At 43.3% G+C, this 19,483-nt stretch overlaps 1 protein-coding gene across 8 annotated transcripts in view; it reads right to left on the bottom strand.

Moving 5' to 3' along the window:
* Nucleotides 1–553: 553 nt before the first annotated feature.
* Nucleotides 554–19,483, bottom strand: part of SYCP2 (synaptonemal complex protein 2) — a 752,024-nt gene continuing 733,094 nt past the window's right edge. For all 8 annotated transcript variants that reach the window (XM_029611557.1, XM_029611556.1, XM_029611555.1 and 5 more), the window contains one exon: nt 554–933. In XM_029611557.1, coding sequence (XP_029467417.1) covers nt 820–933 — 114 coding nt within the window. In that variant the 3' untranslated portion in view covers nt 554–819. The remainder of the gene's footprint in view (nt 934–19,483) is intronic.

The raw sequence follows: 19,483 nt of genomic DNA, 5'->3' as shown, positions 1-19,483 counted from the left end.
GAGAGCACAACATTTTTAAAATAAATTATGATATGCTGACAATGAGAACATGAGGTCAGTACTATGAGATAGAACATTCAAGTGTATTTCTTAGGAGATATTTAGTACATAGAAAATAACTGTTTTCCCTCCCCTTAATCAAGCCCCAAATTAACTCACATAAACATGGCACAATAAAACAATTTTAATACATATCACAGTGAACTGAAATTATACAAACAATTATGTAATTTTAAAAAACATAGATTACACAAAAATTTCACAAATACACAATATCTGAAGTGCACCAAATATGGTGAATAATTGAATATGCTTGTAACTGTTTCTTTCCTGAACATGGCCACTAGTGTTTTAATAAAACCCTTTATTTTACAAATCTCCCAAAAAAATGTAATTGATTTCAGTTTTTATTTATTTTCCCTGGGAATTTATCAATGTTTTTTATAATGAACAAAAATGGAAGCAAATCAGTGCAAAAATAATTAGTCATTTTCTACTGCTTTTCTCCATTGTCGTTCATATAATAAACACTGATAAATTCCTAGGAAAAATAACATAAAACCTGAAAACAAAACTCTGTACTAATAAACTTCAAAAATGTATATATTTTCTGTAACCTTTTTTTAATAAAAGCAAAACAGCTGACATCTACGGAACAGATTTGGATATGGCATACCCATCTTATTTTTGTACAGTCTTACCAAAGAAAAATACTATTTTAAAAAGCACTAGTTGCATTAGTTTTCAAGAAACATACTGTGACAAGCAAATAGTAAACATTTAGAATCTTACATTGTACAAGAAAAGTTTCAAAAATATTTATTTCACAAACCCATTAGTGGTATTGGAAATGGCTATCATTACATTTTTCTGTTTCCAGACATAAAAAGCGACTGCAAACTCTTGCGAACATTGAGGCAGCTCCTCTTCTTGCTGTGATAAAAGGTATCATTTATCAGACATCATCATGCAAACTTTAAAAAAATATGAATCATAAAACTATAGCCAGAAATCTTTCAAGAGTTACTGCCTTCTTTTCTTTCCTATCATCCAAGAAGGTTAGCACAGGAACTAACACATTAGAAAAGTGCAGAATATATTCATTTGCTTCAACAATATTTTGGGCATGTTCACAAGCATATTCTGTTTAGACTTTAAACTGTACTACATCCTGTACCCAAGCACTAATATTATGTTAACAGAGGATACACAGTCAGTTCACCAAATAGTGATTACGATAATATTTTGTATTTCATAGTAATACAATTGATGGGCTTAAGAACCCTGCCTATAGTGAAAAGATGGTCTTACATTCTTTTGCTGTTCAAATAATTTCAAAGACAGCAAATAAGCTCTCTTTGTCAGGAAAGCATGGCTTACTTATCTTACCCTCATCAATATGCCATATCTCATGGAAGGAAGGAAATACACATAAGTAACATGGGGCAGGGTTGAACCTTGCTCCCTCCCAACCAGGTTAATAACACATAGGACACAAGCGAATTGGATAGTATGGCTGTGACTTTATTAGATACCTGACAGAGGAATCTAACTGGGTGTTTGAGACTTGCTATTCTACCCTCCCCCCCCCCCCCCCCCGACCCATCCCCCTTTTGTTTATTCCTTAAAAAATGGGGGTTGGGGGTGTGATAAAGCCATCAGGGATTGGTATTCTGTGGACCACACAGAGTATGCCAGGGCCTGCTGCAAATAGCAAAGCCCCCAACATCACACTACAGGGGCCACTGGACATCACACAGATATGTGAGGCTACCAGTCCTATCACGGCAGGTTTCGGCCTGCCTGGCAGGTACAAGGCCCAGACCTGTAACCCACTGAACCTAGTCCTTGTCCAGGGCCTGCAAGCAATTTAACACGGCCTGATAACCCAATCCCTTCAAGTTCTCCCAATTCCTTAACCCTCAAGCTCAAATACCCTGCAGTGACATTTATGAGATACAATAACCCCTGACTTCCCATGCTTATGACACAATTCAGCATATTGAAATTATTACATATAATTGGTTACACCTTACAATATGCTGAACTAAACCAATGTATGCAGCTACAATGTACACAGATAAGAACATAAGAACATAAGAAAATGCCATACTGGGTCAGACCAAGGGTCCATCAAGCCCAGCATCCTGTTTCCAACAGTGGCCAATCCAGGCCATAAGAACCTGGCAAGTACCCAAAAACTAAGTCTAGTCCATGTTACCATTGCTAATGGAGTGGCTATTTTCTAAGTGAACTTAATAGCAGGTAATGGACTTCTCCTCCAAGAACTATCCAATCCTTTTTTAAACACAGCTATACTAACTGCACTAACCACATCCTCTGGCAACAAATTCCAGAGTTAATTGTGCGTTGAGTAAAAAAAGAACTTTCTCCGATTAGTTTTAAATGTGCCCCATGCTAACTTCATGGAGTGCCCCCTAGTCTTTCTACTATCCGAAAGAGTAAATAACTGATTCACTTCTACCCGTTCTAGACCTCTCATAATTTTAAACATCTCTATTATATCCCCCTTCAGCCGTCTCTTCTCCAAGCTGAAAAGTCCTAACCTCTTTAGTCTTTCCTCATAGGGGAGCTGTTCCATTCCCCTTATCATTTTGGTAGCCCTTCTCTGTACCTTCCCCATCGCTGGGTGGGGAAGCAGCTTCCTGGGGTGGGTAGGATGAGGTGGAAGGTTTGTCCTTCCCCTTTCAATCTCCCTGCTGCCCCACCTATGAACCCAAAATGTCACACACAGCATGCCAAGCGTAGGTGACATTTGGACAGGTCATGGATGTCAATCCCCAAGGGACTCACAACGGCCTGCCGGATAGACTAGAAGTGGCTGGACAGCCAGGTGGGCAAGGACTCCATGTGGCTTTGGGGAATAAAGGAATCCTCTTGTGGTCAAATTCTGCTGAAGGAGTGGGGACATGGGAAATGGATAGCCCATGTCCCAAAAACTGGATCCACAGATGGGGATAAGAGGCAGCAACCCCCACCCTTCTCTTTGTAGTACCAGTGAGTTGATGGGTGTGTGTGTGTGAAGGAGTGAGTTATCTGGTGGCCCATCCCATTTCTGGCAGTAAACTGTGCTTGGGGGAGTCAATGGTGTCACTCAATTTCAGAGCGCAAAATGAATAGTCCCAACTGTAACATCATTATTAATTACAGTTGTTAGGAAATTAAAGAGCTTAATGTAGAATCTACTCAAGAAGGGGGAGGAGCTAAGATGGCTGCCTGTTGAGACGCATGAAAGACTACTCGGCGTTTTCCTAAAAATGACTTTTACCTGATAAAAATGCCTCACACAAAGCGCAAAGCCAAGGTAAGGGAGATAGCAACTAGTTCTCCTTTGCCTGGCCCAGCACAACCATGGATTTCGGAGTTTTTTGTGACGCCAGATTTAACTCCCGTTGAGACGGCCGCAGCGACGGTGGACGTGGAGCAGAAGTCCCCCGAGCAGGCCTAAGAGATCTCCTTAAGCCCGGGAGCGCTGGCTACACCATCTCCGCCCCAGTATGGCCCCGCGGTTGCGGTGGAGCAAATGGAGGGAATGCACAGAGTCTTAAGTGATTTGGGGGACCCCGGGATGTCACTGAGACTTCTGAACTGAATGATATGGTAAAGGAAACTTTAAATGGGGTACATATTCTCCCCACAAGTGAAGAGATTTCTGTTTCAGTTGCATTAGCTTCAGCCCAAACCAGGGTGGGATCCGAAACACCGACTAAAACTGTGCTTGGTAGAGAGCCTGTTAAGGCCTTGGTTGGGAAAATTTGTTTGCCTAAACCTGCAGTCATAACTCTGGACATTTTGTGGAATGCCTTGGTAAAACTGGAATCATCGATTGTGGGGCTAACTACAGCTGTTATGGATACAAATAAATCCCTTCAGGATAACGCTAGTAAAATAATGTCCCAAGAAAGCAAGATAAATAATTTAGAGTCTCAAGTGGAGATGCTGGATCAAGTTCAGAAACAACTGGTACAATCAGATATAATATTTACTAAAAAGATAGAAAATATAGAAAATGAGATATGATCTCTTAATCTGAGAGTTCTTAATTTTCCCATTGTACAGAAGATCGCCCCGATAGAATTATTTCTGAATTATGTGATCCAAAACCTCAAGGTTCCATCTGCTGCAGTGCCTATTCTAACTAAGGCCTACTATCTTCCCCAAGCTCAGAATGCAGAGGTTACTAGAGAAGATATACCCTTGGAATTATCTCTGGATTTAATTAACTTGTTACAAGATTCTCTTACAATGGAAATTAAACATTGTGGGACTTTATTGGTGACGTTTGCTTTTCCCACAGATCGAGATACCACTTTGCATTTTTTTCTCCGTATCTGTACCATGCTGTTGTATGGTCAGAAGATCTGGATGTATCCAGATATAACTAGGGTTACACAACTTCGTTGTAAGAAGTTTCTTGTTATGCATTCAGTTGTGGCTAAAGGGGGTCATTTTTTGCTTCATTATCCTTGTAAATGTTCTGTCAAAATTAATAATGCAAATTAATTATTTTTTGAACCATCGCAACTAAGGGCCTTCCTTGACTCTCTACCTTGATTAACCGGCAAGCAAAAGTAAAGTAACTGGCTGTTCTCAGTATTACTTTTTCCTTCTATTTCCTTTATCCACTCCATTGTCTCCCCACCTTCCTTTTTTCCTTTTAATGTATGGGGTAAAAATACTTTGGAGTAAATTATTGCCGCATCTTGATGGCATGCAATTTTTCTGTATACTTCATTATTCAATGGAAGGAATTCTTGTATGTATAATTAAAACTGCATAAATAAAAAACAAAAAGAATCTACTCAAGTAATCTGATTGGCCAAATAATTCATGATCCTTACAGTAACTAATTATAACTGCTGATATTTTAGTATAGAAATTAATTTTGTAACTAAAAGAAGTAAAACAATTTGGGTAAAGCAGAGTTGCTTACCTGTAACAGGTGTTCTCCCAGGACAGCAGGATGTAGTCCTCATATATGGGTGACATCTCTGGACGGAGCCCTATTACGGAAAACTTTTCTGTCAAAGTTTCTAGAACTTTTGACTGGCACACTGAGCATACCCAGCATGCCATAATCCCTGTAGCCACAGGGGTCTTGCTTCAGTCTCGTTTGTAGCAAAACATACGAGCGAAAAAACCCCCAAAACGTTTCGGACCCAACTCCGCGGCGTGGCGGGTGGGTTTCGTGAGGACTAAATCCTGCTGTCCTGGGCGAACACCTGTTACAGGTAAGCAAATCTGCTTTCTCCCAGGACAAGCAGGATGGTAGTCCTCACATGTGGGTGATTAGCAAGCTACAGGCTGACTCATATTTGTTTGGACCAACAGCGTACAACTTGTGCAACAGGCACAACAACTGGCGTACTGTTGGGAAAAATGAGGCAGCCTGAAAATTACAGCAGATTGGATGTGGAAGGAGTTGGGATTATACTGGAAATAAGTTCTTCAAGATGGATTGGCCAAAGGCAGAGTCTTGATGTCCTTCCTTGTTCAGGCAGAAATGTGCTGCAAATGTGTGAAGAGAGCTCCATGTTGCAGCTTTGCAGATGTCAGCAATCGGTACTGAACGATAGTGTGCTACTGAGGTTGCCATGGCTCTCACTGAGTGAGGAAGGCCTGCTTTCTAATAGCAGAATTCAATACAGTCTGCTAGCCAATTGCAGAGAGTTTGTTTGCCCACTGCAACTCTCGGTTTGTTTTTATCGAAAGAAACAAAGAGTTGGGTGGATTTCCTATGGACTGCAGTGCAGTCTAGGTAAAATGCAAGTGCACGTTTACAGTCCAAAGTGTGTAAAACCCTCTCGCCCTGATGAGAGTGGGGCCTTGGGAAAAATGTGGGCAAAACTATGGACTGATTCAAGTGGACGTCAGTAACCATCTTGGAAAGGAATTTAGGATGAATACGGAATACCACTTGGTCATGTAGGAACCTTGTCTAGGGTGAGTATGTGACTGCTTGTAATTCACTAACCCTTCGAGCAGATGTAATGGCTACTAGGAAGTATCATATTAGATACTGAATTCTCTATGAAGAAACACATTCTAATAAACTAAAGGATGGCTACTTCAAATTATTGACTTTAAGAAAATTAAAGCCTTTTTTAGAGCAATATGATTTTGGAACGGTTTTATAAACCTTGATTTTTGCAAATATAGATTACTGCAATTCATTGCTTTTAGGACTTCCAGCTTCCACACTTAGGCTGCTTCAGGTATTGCAGAACGCGGCCGCAAGGATTTTAACTGGTCAACGAAAATGTGATCACATAACACCTACTTTGATCTCACTGCATTGGCTCCCGATATCCCATTGTATTCAATACAAAACTGCATGTCTAATCCATAATATCATTTATGGAGAACGTACTGAATGGCTGAACACAACCATGCGTTTGTACGTTCCTCAAAGAGACTTGAGATCAGCTAATAAGGGACTGCTAGCAACTATTAAATATGCTAAGCTCAGCCAAGTAAGAGAACGTATATTCTCAATAGTAGGAACAAAAGTATGGAACTCATTACCTACCCCATTGAGATTGAAGGCAGACAAGAAAAATTTTAAGGCAGAGTTAAAAACATGGTTGTTTAAGCTCGATTATACCGAATTTGAGCACTAGAAACATATGGACTTGTTTAATCTTTTAATGCTAACAACTATTGGAAGGTTTATTCATTTATTTTAGCATCTATTTTATGAATTTTAAGGTAACTTTTTCGTTTAAAATGTAATAGTATAGTGATGTCTTTTAACAGCTAATTATTTTCTGTGCTTCATCTTTTTAGTATTTTTAGCTGTTATTCTCTTTTATCAGTTTATTGTATTTCCATGTTAAGATATAATTGTATACCGTTGTGAAGGCTCCGGCTGATGTGATGGTTTAGAAAAACAATAAACTATAAACTATAAGAGGACTTTCCATGTAAGAAATCTACCATCGCAGGAGTGCAAAGGCTCAAATGGGGAGCGCATGAGCCTTATAAGTACTACGTTTAGGTCCCATTCGGTAACTGGTGGCCTTAGAGGGGGCTTGAGTTGTAGTAGGCCTCTCATAAACCTACTCACAAGGGGTTGCGCTATTACTGAGGCATCCCCAACTCCCTTGTGGTACGCTGAGATGGCACTCAGGTGAACCCTCACTGAAGACATCTGGAGACCAGAGTCTGAAAGGTGCCAGAGATAGTCTAATAGAGATGAAGTTGGGTAGGAAAAGGGGTCGATACCTTTTTGCATGCACCATATGGTAAATCTATTCCACTTAGAACGATAAGATTTACTTCTGGAAGGCTTTCGTGAGGCTACAAGCACTTGAGAGACATCAGTTTATTTATTTTATTTATTTTAAATCTTTTCTATACCGTCGTTAAGCGGGTGCCATCACAACGGTTCACAATAAGGCACAAAAACTATGTTGCATAAAGTGTCTGGAATTCTAACTCTTAAACAGGTGCCATCAAAAATACTGTAACATTATATCATAATAAGTACTATTTGGTGAGTGTTATAAGTTATATCTAGTTTTTTCTAACTCTGCTAAAAGTTTGGTGATACTTAACTTTAGTTCTTTGAAGTTTAAGATAAAGGTGGAGATTAGAATATAGGAGAGAAGACACACTTTAAGAAGGAAGGAGTGTGTTTGTGTGGGTGTTTGCTTGACCGCAACTAACAGTTCCCTGGGTTCTACTCTTGATTCTCTTTGTGGTATGCTTGCTTAAATAGCCATGTTTTTAAATTTTTTCTGAATGTTTTGATGTCTCTTTCTAATCTGATTTCTACCGGCATGGTGTTCCATATTATCAGTCTTGCTAGGGATAGTGCCCTGTCCCTTACTTGTGTTAATCTGGCTGTTTTGACTGATGGTATAGTTAGCAGTGCTTTGTTTGCTGACCTTAGGTTTCTGTGTGGGGTATGTAAGCGGAGGGCTGTGTTCAGCCACTCTGCTTTTTTGTCGTGTATTAGTTTATGAATGGTGCATAAAGTTTGTATTGTATTCTTTGTTCAATGGGTAACCAATGTAATTCTATTAAGGTTTCAGTGATATGTTCTCTTTTACTTTTCCCAGTTAGAATTCTAGCCACTGAGTTTTGTAAAATCTGTAATGGTCTTATTGTGGTATATGGCAGTCCCAGTAGGAGGGCATTGCAATAGTCGGTACTGGAAAAGATTAAGGCTTGTAAGACTGATCGGAAGTTGGTGGGCATTAGTAGTGGTTTTAATCTTCTGAGAGTCATAAGTTTGGTGTATCCTTCTTTTACTTTTTGAGATATATGTTGTTTCATACTTAGTTCTGGGTCGATTATCACTCCCAGGTTTCTTACTTTCTCAGCTAGATGTATTTTTTGGTTGTTGTTGAGTGTAATTGGGTTCTGGATGATCGTTATGTTTTTTCGTTCTAGGTGTAAGAAATCGGTTTTCTCTATATTGATTACTAGTTCCATTTGGTTTAGAAGTTGTTTTATTATATCTAGGTACATGTTTGCTATTTTTAGTGTTTTTTCAATTGTGTCGTCAATTGGGAGTATTAACTGAATATCATCGGCGTAGATGTAGTGCGAAATTCCTAAACCTGCTAGTAGGTGACATAACGGCAGCATGTATATGTTGAACAATGTGGCGGATAGGGCAGATCCCTGTGGAACTCCTGTTTGAAGGTTTATTTTTTCTAACATTACTTCTTTGATTTGTACTTGGAAGTATCTGTTATGTAGGTATGATTTAAACCATCTGATTGTCAAGTTGCTTAGTCCTATTTCTTCTAATCTATTTATCAATATGTCATGGTTAACTGTATCGAATGCCGCTGAAAGATCAAGCATTACAAAAATGTACTGTTTACCGCTGTTGAATCCTCTCATGATGTTGTCTGTTAGTGCAAGTAGTAGTGTTTCAGTTCTGAAGTTTTTGCGGAAGCCATGTTGTGATGGGTATAGTATATTGTTGCTCTCTAAGGGGTAGATTTTCAGAGCCCTGCTCGCCTAAATCCGCCCAAAACCGGGCGGATTTAGGCGAGCAGGGCCCTGCGCGCCGGGAAGCCTATTTTACATAGGCCTCCCGGCGCGCGCAGAGCCCCGGGACTCGCGTAAGTCCCGGGGTTCTCGGAGGGGGGCGTGTCGGGGGGCGGGGCCGGATTGCGCGGCGTTCCGGGGGCGTGTCGGCAGCGTTTTGGGGGCGGGTACGGGGCGTGGCTACGCCCCGGGGCGGTCCGGGGGCGTGGCCTCGCCCTCCGTACCCGCCCCCAGGTCGCGGCCCGGCGCGCAGGGGTCCCGCTCGCGCGCGGGGATTTACGCCTCCCTCTGGGAGGCGTAAATCCCCCGACAAAGGTAGGATCGGGGTTTAGACAGGGCCGGGCGGGTGGGTTAGGTAGGGGAAGGGAGGGGAAGGTGAGGGGAGGGCAAAGGAAAGTTCCCTTCTAGGCCGCTCCGATTTCGGAGCGGCCTAGGAGGGAACGGGGGTAGGCTGCGCGGCTCGGCGCGCGCAGGCTATACGAAATCGATAGCCTTGCGCGCGCCGATCCAGGATTTTAGCCGATACGCGCGACTATGCGCGTATCTACTAAAATCCAGAGTACTTTTGTTTGCGCCTGGAGCGCAAACAAAAGTAGGCTGTTCGCGCTCGTTTGAAAATCTACCCCTAAGTGTTCTGTTAATTGTTTTTGTATGGCTTTTTCTATTAACTTTGCAATTAGTGGCAGGTTTGATACTGGTCTATAATTGCTCATGACTAGATGATCGCTGTTTTTTTTTCTTTAGAATTGGTTTTACTATTGCTCCTTTTAGTGAGTCTGGCATGTTTCCTTCTTTTAGTGACAGGTTAATGATTTTTGTTAGAGTTGGAGAGACTACATTGGCTACTTTTTTTAAATCTGTGGTTGGAATTGTGTCTAATGCATGTGGGGCTGGGTTTAGTTTTTTTATCATTGATTCAACTTCAATTTCTGATATTTCGTCGAATTCTTCCCAATGTTTAACATCTCTTTTTTGCATGTTAATTTTCTGCTTATTTGTTCTAGGGATTTTTGCTTTTCGATTCGTGATTTTGTCGTTAAAGAAGGTAGCTATTTCATTATATTTGGTTATTGGTAGTTTCTGTGAATTGTCATTTTTGTCAGTTGTGAGATTTTTTACTATGGTGAACAGGGTTCGTGGATTGTTTGCGTGTTTCTCTATCTTAGTGCTTTAATATTGCTTTTTAGCGTTAAGAATTACTTGTTTATAGTAGGCTAGCTGTTTTCTGTATTTAGTCAGGTTGTCTGTTGTTTTATTATTTTTCCAGTCCTTCTCTTTTTTCCTAAGGTTTCTTTTGATTATCTTTATTTTTTCATTATGCCATGGGTTTGTTTCTTTGGGTTCTTTTATGTCAATCCTTTTTATTGGGTTGATCTCGTTGGCTAAGTTTTTGGTTGTTTGTGACCACGCTGTAATGGCGAAGTCACAGTCGGTGCAGTCTATTTCGGTTAGTTTTTCTGCTAGTTTGTCTTTCAGGGAGTCTATGTTGAATGGAGGGCGGTATTCAAAATTGATGGGGTCTCTGTTCTGTATCGTTTGTTTTTCTGTAAATTTGATCGAGGATTTTATTAGGAAGTGGTCTGACCATGGTATCGGAGTGCATTCTGATTTGCTATGTTCTAAGTGGTCGTGATTGATAAATGTTAAGTCAAGAGAGTGTCCTGCTTTGTGGGTGGGTTTATCAGTTGTCAGGATGAAGCCTAGCGCTGTCATGAAATCTAATAGTGTTTGACATGTGTGAGATAAGGGGTGTTTGTCCATATGTATGTTGAAATCGCCTAGTACAATTGTGGGTTTGGAGGTGTTTAGTTGCGTTATTAGGAATTCAATTAGTGGGGAGATGTTTAGTTCTAGGAGGGTGGGGGGCAGTATATAAGACAAATTTGTAGTCTATTAGTTTCAAACAGGGCGATTTCATGATTCTTTGGAGGCAGTGTCGGTATTAGTTTACATTTTAGACTTTTTTCGATTATTAGTAGTAGTCCCCCTCCTCTCTTATTTGTTCTTGGGATAGAGAAGATATCGTAGTTTTTATGTGCGATTTGGTTTTTTAACACAGTGTCTGATTTTTTTAACCAAGATACGGTGATTGCTATGAAGCTTGGTTTTTTGTCATACAACATGTCCATGATTATAGGGAATTTCTTTGTAATAGATTGCGCATTTACTAGTAGAAAGCTTAACATTAGTAGTTTGCTTGTGGTGGTGTTAGTTGTTTTGGTCTTTATTTGTATGAGGTTGGTGGATGGGTTTTTTTTAGTATTGTTTGTTTTGTATCTGGTTTTGTTGAAAGATTGAGCAGTTGCAGGATCAAGCTGTCAACATCCAGGATGTGAGGGATAGGGTCTGAAGGTTCGGATGGCGTAACATGCCTTGGTTCTGAGTTATGAGAGTGGGTACTGTGCCCAGGCGAATGGGTTCTCTGATCGAGAGGTCGAGAAGTATGGGAAACCATACTTGTCAAGGCCAATACGGGGCTATGAGTATCATTGACCCTTTGTCCTGTTGTAGCTTCACTAGAGTTTTGGCTATCAGCGGTATCGGGGGATACGTGTATAGGAGGCCTGTGTACCAGGGGCGCGTGAAGGTGTCCATGGTTAACTTGTTTTGTTGCCTGTGCAGGGAGCAGAATCTGTCCACTTTGTGATTCAATTCGGATGCAAAGAGGTCTATTGTTGGTAGACCCCAGCGTTGGAAGATTCTGGTCGTTACAACAGGATCCAGAGACCACTGATGGGGATGGAACTGTCGGCTGAGGTGATCTACTACTACGTTCTGTATGCTTGCCAGATAAGTGGCCCGGAGATACATGGAGTGTGCAAGGGCCAGGCCCAGATCTGCACGGCTTCTTGGCAGAGGAGATAAGGGCCTGTGCTGCCCTGCTTGTTCAAGTACCATATTGCAACTTTGTTGTCCGTTTGTATGAGAACAGTCTTGTGTGAAAGGCAGTCCTTGAACGCATATAGGGCATAATGTATAGCTCGAAGCTCTAGGAAGTTGATCTGAAATGTTGCTTTGAGTTTCGTCCAATTACCTTGAGTTTGAAGATTGTTCATGTGAGCTCCCCAACCCAAGTTGAAGGCATCCGTGGTTAAGGTCACTTGTGTAACTGGTTGCTGGAAGTGTAGACCCGTTAGTAAGTTGGCTTTGTTTGTCCACCAGAGAAGTGACTGACGGAGCTGGTGGGTTACATAAATCTGGGTTGACAGAGGTTGAGTGGCTTGGAGCCACTGAGATTTCAAAGTCCATTGAGTTATTCTCATGGCCAATCTGGCCAAAGGAGTGACGTGGACCGTTGAAGCCATGTGGCCCAGCAATGTGAGGAATTGATGGGCTGAAGCTGCGTGTTTTGTGCGCAGAGACGTAGCTAACTTGGAAAGTGTGTCTGTGCGGCCATTGGGCAGGAAGGCCTTTGCCACTATGGTGTCCAAATCTGCTCTGATGAAAGTCAGGAGGTGAGATGGAGTCAGGTGGTATTTTTGGTAATTGATGAGAAATCCCATCGAGTGTAGCAGATTGATAGTGAGCTTGAGAGCGTCGAGAGCTCCTTGCTTGGATTGGCTGTTGATGAGCCAGTCATCCAGGTAAGGAAAGAGTGTGTTTTTCTTGCGTAGATGGGCCGCAGCCACTGCTAGGCACTTGTAAATACACGGGGTGCCGAGGCAAGTCCGAAAGGCAGGTCCCGGTACTGAAAGTGTTGATGTCCCACTAGGAAACGCAGGTACTTGCGGTGATGTGGGAATATTGGAATGTGAGCATAAGCATCTTCAAGATCCAGAGAACAGAGCCAATCTCCTTTTTGTAGAAGGGGAAGCATGGTGCCGAGGGACACCATCCTGAATTTTTCTTTTTGTAGAAATTTGTTGAGATTGCGGAGGTCTAAGATGGGGGCGGAGGCCGCCTGATTTCTTTGGAATGAAAAAATAGTGGGAATAGAACCCTCTGCCCTGCTGTGCCTGGGGAACAGGTTCCACAGCCCTGGCACCCAGAAGGGTGGACATTTCTGACTCTAGAAGACTTGTGTGATCTTTTTGCCTCCACAGAAGATTGGGTGGTGAGTCGAGGGGTACCATGAGGACATTTAGATGGTATCCCTGGGTTATGATGGATATAACCCATTGGTCTATGTTGAGCCAGTTGGTTATGAAGTGAATTCGATCTCCTACTGGCAAATCCGGATCTGGATTTGTGGAGTGGCTGCTGTTCTCTGGATAGATCTCAAAATCCAGAGGCTTGGCCTGTTTGCGGTGGTGGCTTAAGCTGTCGAGTATGTGCTCTCTGAGACGGCCTGGTTGGCCTCACGTGAGATGTAGGTGGGTAGTATCTGCTTGGGCGATAAAATGGTTTTCTAGGGTCCCTTCTGGTGGATCTCCTTGGAGAGGACGGGGCCTCGGTGGTAACTGTAGATAATTGCTGCAGGGTCTCATTGTGGTCTTTTAGTTGAGCCACTGCATCTTGTATCTTGTCTCCGAATAGGTTTTCACCGTTACATGGCAAATTAGCAAGTTTGGCTTGGACTTCAGGTCTCAAGTCAGATGCTTTCAGCCAGGCCCACCTCCTGGCGCTGATTCTCGTTGCCGACAAGCGAGAAGCTGTTTCAAAGGAGTCGTAAGCAGCATGAACCTCATGTTTCCCAGCCTCAAGGCCTTTCTTTAGTATGGCGTTGAGACTATATTGCTGTTGTTGGGGAAGAGAGTCGGCTATTCCCTGACAGTAGCATAGAGCCCTGAAACATCTTGCGACCCAAAATATCAAGGAATTTTTGGTCTTTGCCAGGAGGTGTTGAAGAGTGAGGTCGCAGTCTTCTGGCCTTCTTCTGTGCAGACTCAACCACCACTGACTGATGGGGAGTTGTGGCTTTTGGAATCCAGGAATATGTTGGACCAGATAAGTTGCATCTTGCCTCTTATTCACTGGCTGGACAGTACAATGATGCTCCCAGAGACGATGCTGGAGATCCACTAGCACTTCGTGGACAGGGATAGCCATTTTTTTCGGAGCATCAACAAATTAGAGAACTTCCAATGTTTTGTGGCATGTGTCCTCCTCTGTAATCAGGTCAAAGGGGATTGTCTCTGACATCTCACTTACAAAATTAGCAAAGGAAAGATCTTCTGGGGAGATTTTCTCCTTTCTTCTGGAGGAGACGGTTCTGATAAGATGTCCTCCGTGGATGTGTTGGTGTCAACATCTTCCCATGTGTCAGAAAAGGTCTCTAGTCGAGATCCTGAGGAAGGGAAGAAGGTTGGTACTGTTGGACATGTTGGCAATAATGGATCCTTTGATGGCCTCAATGAAAGATGCGGTGTGGGTTTCGGCGGTACCGAAGGCATTGAGGGGAAACATGGGCTTCTCGGTCCCGAGAGCCCTGATGGACCAGGCATTGGTTCCGGCCTCGGTGGAATCGGTGTTGAAAGGGGACTGGAGTCCGTGCCTTCGTCCTCTGAAGATTCCGGAATGGGAATCGGGACTTTCAGAGACTTTGCGGGTTGCTTTGGCATCGGTGGCCCGGGCTGTGTCGGAAGGGCACTGATGAGTGCATTCAGTCTGGTTAGCAACGGTGTAAATATTGATGGCTCCGGTGTCGGTATGGAGGCTGGCATCGATGGTTATAAATCTCAGAGAGCATCAAGCACTGCCTGGTGGATGAAACCGTCCAGTTCCTCCCCTAAAGCTGGTGTAGATATCGCGGCTACAGGGGAAGGCAGGCTAGGCGCTACTGGCACCTCCACAGGGACTTGTGGGGGCTCAGTCCCCAGCACCAATATCAGTGGGGATTGCATTGGTTTTTCAGGCGGAGAGGGTATTAAAGGCTCCTCTACCCGTGTCCTCTTCGCAAGCGGCTCGATAGCCATCGAGGCCAATGGGATGTCGGTGCCGGCACCGGGAGTAGACTCATGTCGGTGCCGGTGTTTCCCTCGGTGCTTGGTCTGGTCTTTCTTCAGCACCGAGGAAGATGATACAGATGCCTTAGACAGAGTCGGTGACGGACGGTCACCACTGCCCTGGTGCTCCCGGCGAGGTTTGATGACTAATTTCTTTGATGCTCCTGCTGGTGACGATTGGGTGGACATCGATGGAGTCAGCTTGATTTTAAACAGGGTCTCCATCTTGTCGAGGCGAGCCTGCATACCCTTCGGAATCATCTGGGCACAACTTGGGCAGTGAGAAACGTCGTGTGATGAGCCGAGGCACAGCACACAGACATCATGTGGGTCGGTAATCAACATGGTATGGGGGCATTCCGGACATTTTCAGAAACCTGTTGCCATGATGGCAGAGGTTGAGACCCAAAAATGGTCGATGGCCTGCGGACACCGAAAAAGGTAGGGGCAGGAACCAACCGAGGACTGTGAACTTTACTCACCGAGCGATGAAAAAAAATATCGCGATGGGAGATCCCTATGAGGGAACCGTTTAATGAAGTGATATTCAAGTTTTTTCCATGAGGAAAATTGTGTGAGAGAATTCTCACAGAGCTCCTAACCACGAGGCAAACTGCAGCGCGGAAAAAAAGAGACTGAAGGGAGGCCCCTGTGGCTACAGGGATTATGGCATGCTGGGCATGCTCCATGTGCCAGTCAAAAGTTCCAGCTGCGATATCTACACCAGTTTAGGGGAGGAACTGGAAGGTTTCCGTGATAGGGCTCCGTCCAGTGATGTCACCCACATGTGAGGACTACCATCCTGCTTGTCCTGGGAGAAAACTAAATTCTCTGCCTGTTTTAATTCAAGTTTATTTATGTATTTAAAAATTTCTTTGCATTATTCAATATTCTAAGCAGCATACAAGGCATATTCATAAATAAAACAAATAAAGCATATACATAATAAAAGTAACAGCTACACCTTCTCAACCTGCTAAGTTGGTAAAGAGCACACATTGAAAACCAATCTGTCAATGAAAGGCTAAGGCTCAGGAGTGTGGCATTGTGGCAATGAAGACATTTTTACCTGTTAATGTTCTTTCTATAAGCTGCATCCTTCTTAGCAAAAACATCCAACTTGTAATGCCTCACAAGTGAATGTAAGGATAACCAGATCGCAGCTTGGAAAATGTTCACTGGTGCAACAGCAACTACTTCCACTCATGGAGACAACTGCGCTCTAGTAGAATGAGTGCAAAGAATCTCCTGGGCCATAATCATGTCCTTGAGTAGCTTTAGAGGCCACTTCACCTTACATGGCCCTCCAAATAGCCTATTTGTCCTATGAAAGGAATCAGTTACCTCTAAATCTAAAGATCACCTGACAGACTTCCAGGTATCTCAAAGGCTTATCACCATGACGCTCTTCCTTCAAAAAGGCCAGCAGGGAGACAAATTGATTTATATGGACCACCGATAACACCTGTGGTAGGAAGGAGCTTCAGGTTGGAAGGAGACCAAATTGGACAGAGTGATCAGGAAAGGATGTCTTCAAGACAAAGCCTGAATCTCTAAAAAATGGCAAGCTAAACAGATCGCTATCAAAAAAGCCCACCCCGATTCTTTATAATCACGTTATCTTCTACATATCATTTTTTGCAATCTTTGTAGATATGTTCATATCCCTCCACTCCCCCCCCCCCCCTCTTTCTTTCCTAGCTTGTTATCTGGCTCCTCCTCATAGCCTCTTCGCTGTTGTTTATTGTTCTCTTGTTACCCCCCCTCCCTGTTTAATGTAATTTCTACCTTCGTTATGATGTAAACCGATATGATGTGTATTTTAATGTCGGTATAAAAAAGCTATTAAATAAATAAATAAAAGCCATCTTCATGAAAACATCTTTAGTAACATCTGTTTCAGAGGCTCATAGGGAGGCAAAACTAATGCATTGAGAATTAGATTACGGTCCCACTGAGGAACCAAAGGCCTGAAAGTTTGTAATCTTTTAACTCCCTGAAGGAACCAGGACACATCCAGATGACCAGCTACTGAAACTGCACGAATCTGACCTCTGTAATGATAGACGGGTGCATCCTGAACCTTCAGGGGCGGATTTTAAGAGCCCTGCTCGCCTAAATCCGCCCCAAACCGGGTGGATTTAGGCGAGCAGGGCCTTGCGCGCCGGTGAGCCTATTTTACATAGGCTCACCGGCGCGTGCAGACCCCGGGACTCGTGTAAGTCCCGGGGTTCTTCGAGGGGGGCGTGTCGGGGGGGGCGGGGCCCGGTCGTCGCGGCGTTTAGGGGGCGTGCCGGGAGCGTTTCGGGGGCGGGCCCGGGGGTGTGGTTACGGCCCGGGGCGGCCCAGGGGCGTGGCCGTGCCCTCCGGACCCGCCCCCAGGTCGCGTTCCGGCGCGCTAGCGGCCCACTAGCGGCCCACTGGCGCTAGCCTACCCCCGTCCCCCTCCGAGGCCGCTCCGATTTCGGAGCGGCCTCGGAGGGGACGGGGGTAGGCTGCGCGGCTTGGCGCGCGCCGGCTATACAGAATTCATAGCCTTGCGCGCGTCGATCCAGGATTTTAGCGGATACGAGCGGCTCCGTGCGTATCTACTAAAATCCAGCGTACTTTTGCTGGCGCCTGATGCACCAGCAAAAGTACGCCTATTCGCGTTTTTTGAAAATCTACCCCTCAGAGAATTCAAGGCCAACTTCTCTGAAGAAAGGTCAAAATGCAAGGGATATCAGAATGCCAGGAAGAAATTGACCAAGCCTTAATGAATGCCTGAAATATGCGCCAAACCTGAATGTAAGCCAGAGAAGCTGACGTCTTACAGGCTTTCAGTAGGGTGGAAACAACCGAAGAAAAGTAGCCTGTCTTCAGCAAGTGTGTCCTCTCAATTTTTATATTTATTGAATTTATATTCTGCTTATTCCATAGTGGATAAAACACACAATATAAAAATAAAAACAATAAGACACTAAAAATGGCAACCTAAAAAAAATAAAAATCATATGAACAGCAACTTAAAAGACCATATCTACCATAACCCTGCAGATTAAAAGCCACCTGCCACAATTTGAGGGGGAAATCAAATCTCCAGAATCTCAACCATCTCCAAATGCTGTCTCAAATAGGAATGTTTTCAATGTTTTCTTAGTTTGAAACTTTTTTATTAAGAAAGAAAATCATATATATCAACCCTCAGAGTGCAGTGGCTCTTATACAATCCAAAGGCAATTCAACAAAATAATCAAACATTTCTATCAGCACCTTCATGTTTCCACTCCCTCCCTCCCTTAACAACTAAGATCAACCCCCCCTGAACCCCCAAACCACCCTCCCTCGATCCCATCCTGATCCAATAGTTATAATTTCACAGATGACACATGACACAAGGCATCAATCTCAAATGAATAATGATATATCTCCCACCCATATGGCCCTCCTCTACATAAGCAGAAATCAGGGAGTACTGGAGGGTGGCCAATGTAACCCCAATATTTAAAAAAGGCTCCAGGGGTGATCCTGGTAACTATAGACCAGTGAGCCTAACTTCAGTGCCGGGAAAAATAGTGGAAACTATCCTCAAGATCAAAATTGTAGAGCATATAGAAAGACATGATTTAATGGGACACAGTCAACATGGATTTACCCAAGGGAAGTCTTGCCTAACAAACCTGCTTCATTTTTTTGAAGGGGTTAATAAACATGTGGATAAAGGTGAACCGGTAGATGTAGTGTATTTGGATTTTCAGAAGGCGTTTGACAAAGTCCCTCATGAGAGGCTTCTACGAAAACTAAAAAGTCATGGGATAGGAGGCGATGTCCTTTCGTGGATTACAAACTGGTTAAAAGACAGGAAACAGAGAGTAGGACTAAATGGTCAATTTTCTCAGTGGAAAAGGGTAAACAGTGGAGTGCCTCAGGGATCTGTACTTGGACCGGTGCTTTTCAATATATATATCAATGATCTGGAAAGGAATACGATGAGTGACGTTATCAAATTTGCGGATGATACAAAATTATTCAGAGTAGTTAAATCACAAGCAGACTGTGATACATTACAGGAGGACCTTGCAAGACTGGAAGATTGGGCATCCAAATGGCAGATGAAATTTAATGTGGACAAGTGCAAGGTGTTGCATATAGGGAAAAATAACCCTAGCTGTAGTTACACGATGTTAGGTTCCATATTAGGAGCTACCACCCAAGAAAGAGATCTAGGCGTCATAGTAGATAATACATTGAAATCGTCAGCTCAGTGTGCTGCAGCAGTCAAAAAAGCAAATAAAATGTTAGGAATTATTAGGAAGGGAATGGTTAATAAAACGGAAAATGTCATAATGCCTCTATATCGCTCCATGGTGAGACCACACCTTGAATACTGTGTACAATTCTGGTCGCCGTATCTCAAAAAAGATATAGTTGCAATGGAGAAGGTACAGAGAAGGGCAACCAAAATGATAAAGGGGATGGAACAGCTCCCCTATGAGGAAAGGCTGAAGAGGTTAGGGCTGTTCAGCTTGGAGAAGAGACGGCTGAGGGGGGATATCATAGAGGTTTTTAAGATCATGAGAGGTCTTGAACGA

Source organism: Rhinatrema bivittatum, chromosome 8 (assembly GCF_901001135.1).
Source record: "Rhinatrema bivittatum chromosome 8, aRhiBiv1.1, whole genome shotgun sequence".
Classification (NCBI taxonomy): Eukaryota; Metazoa; Chordata; class Amphibia; order Gymnophiona; family Rhinatrematidae; genus Rhinatrema; species Rhinatrema bivittatum.
This window is presented reverse-complemented; position numbering and strand designations above follow the sequence as displayed.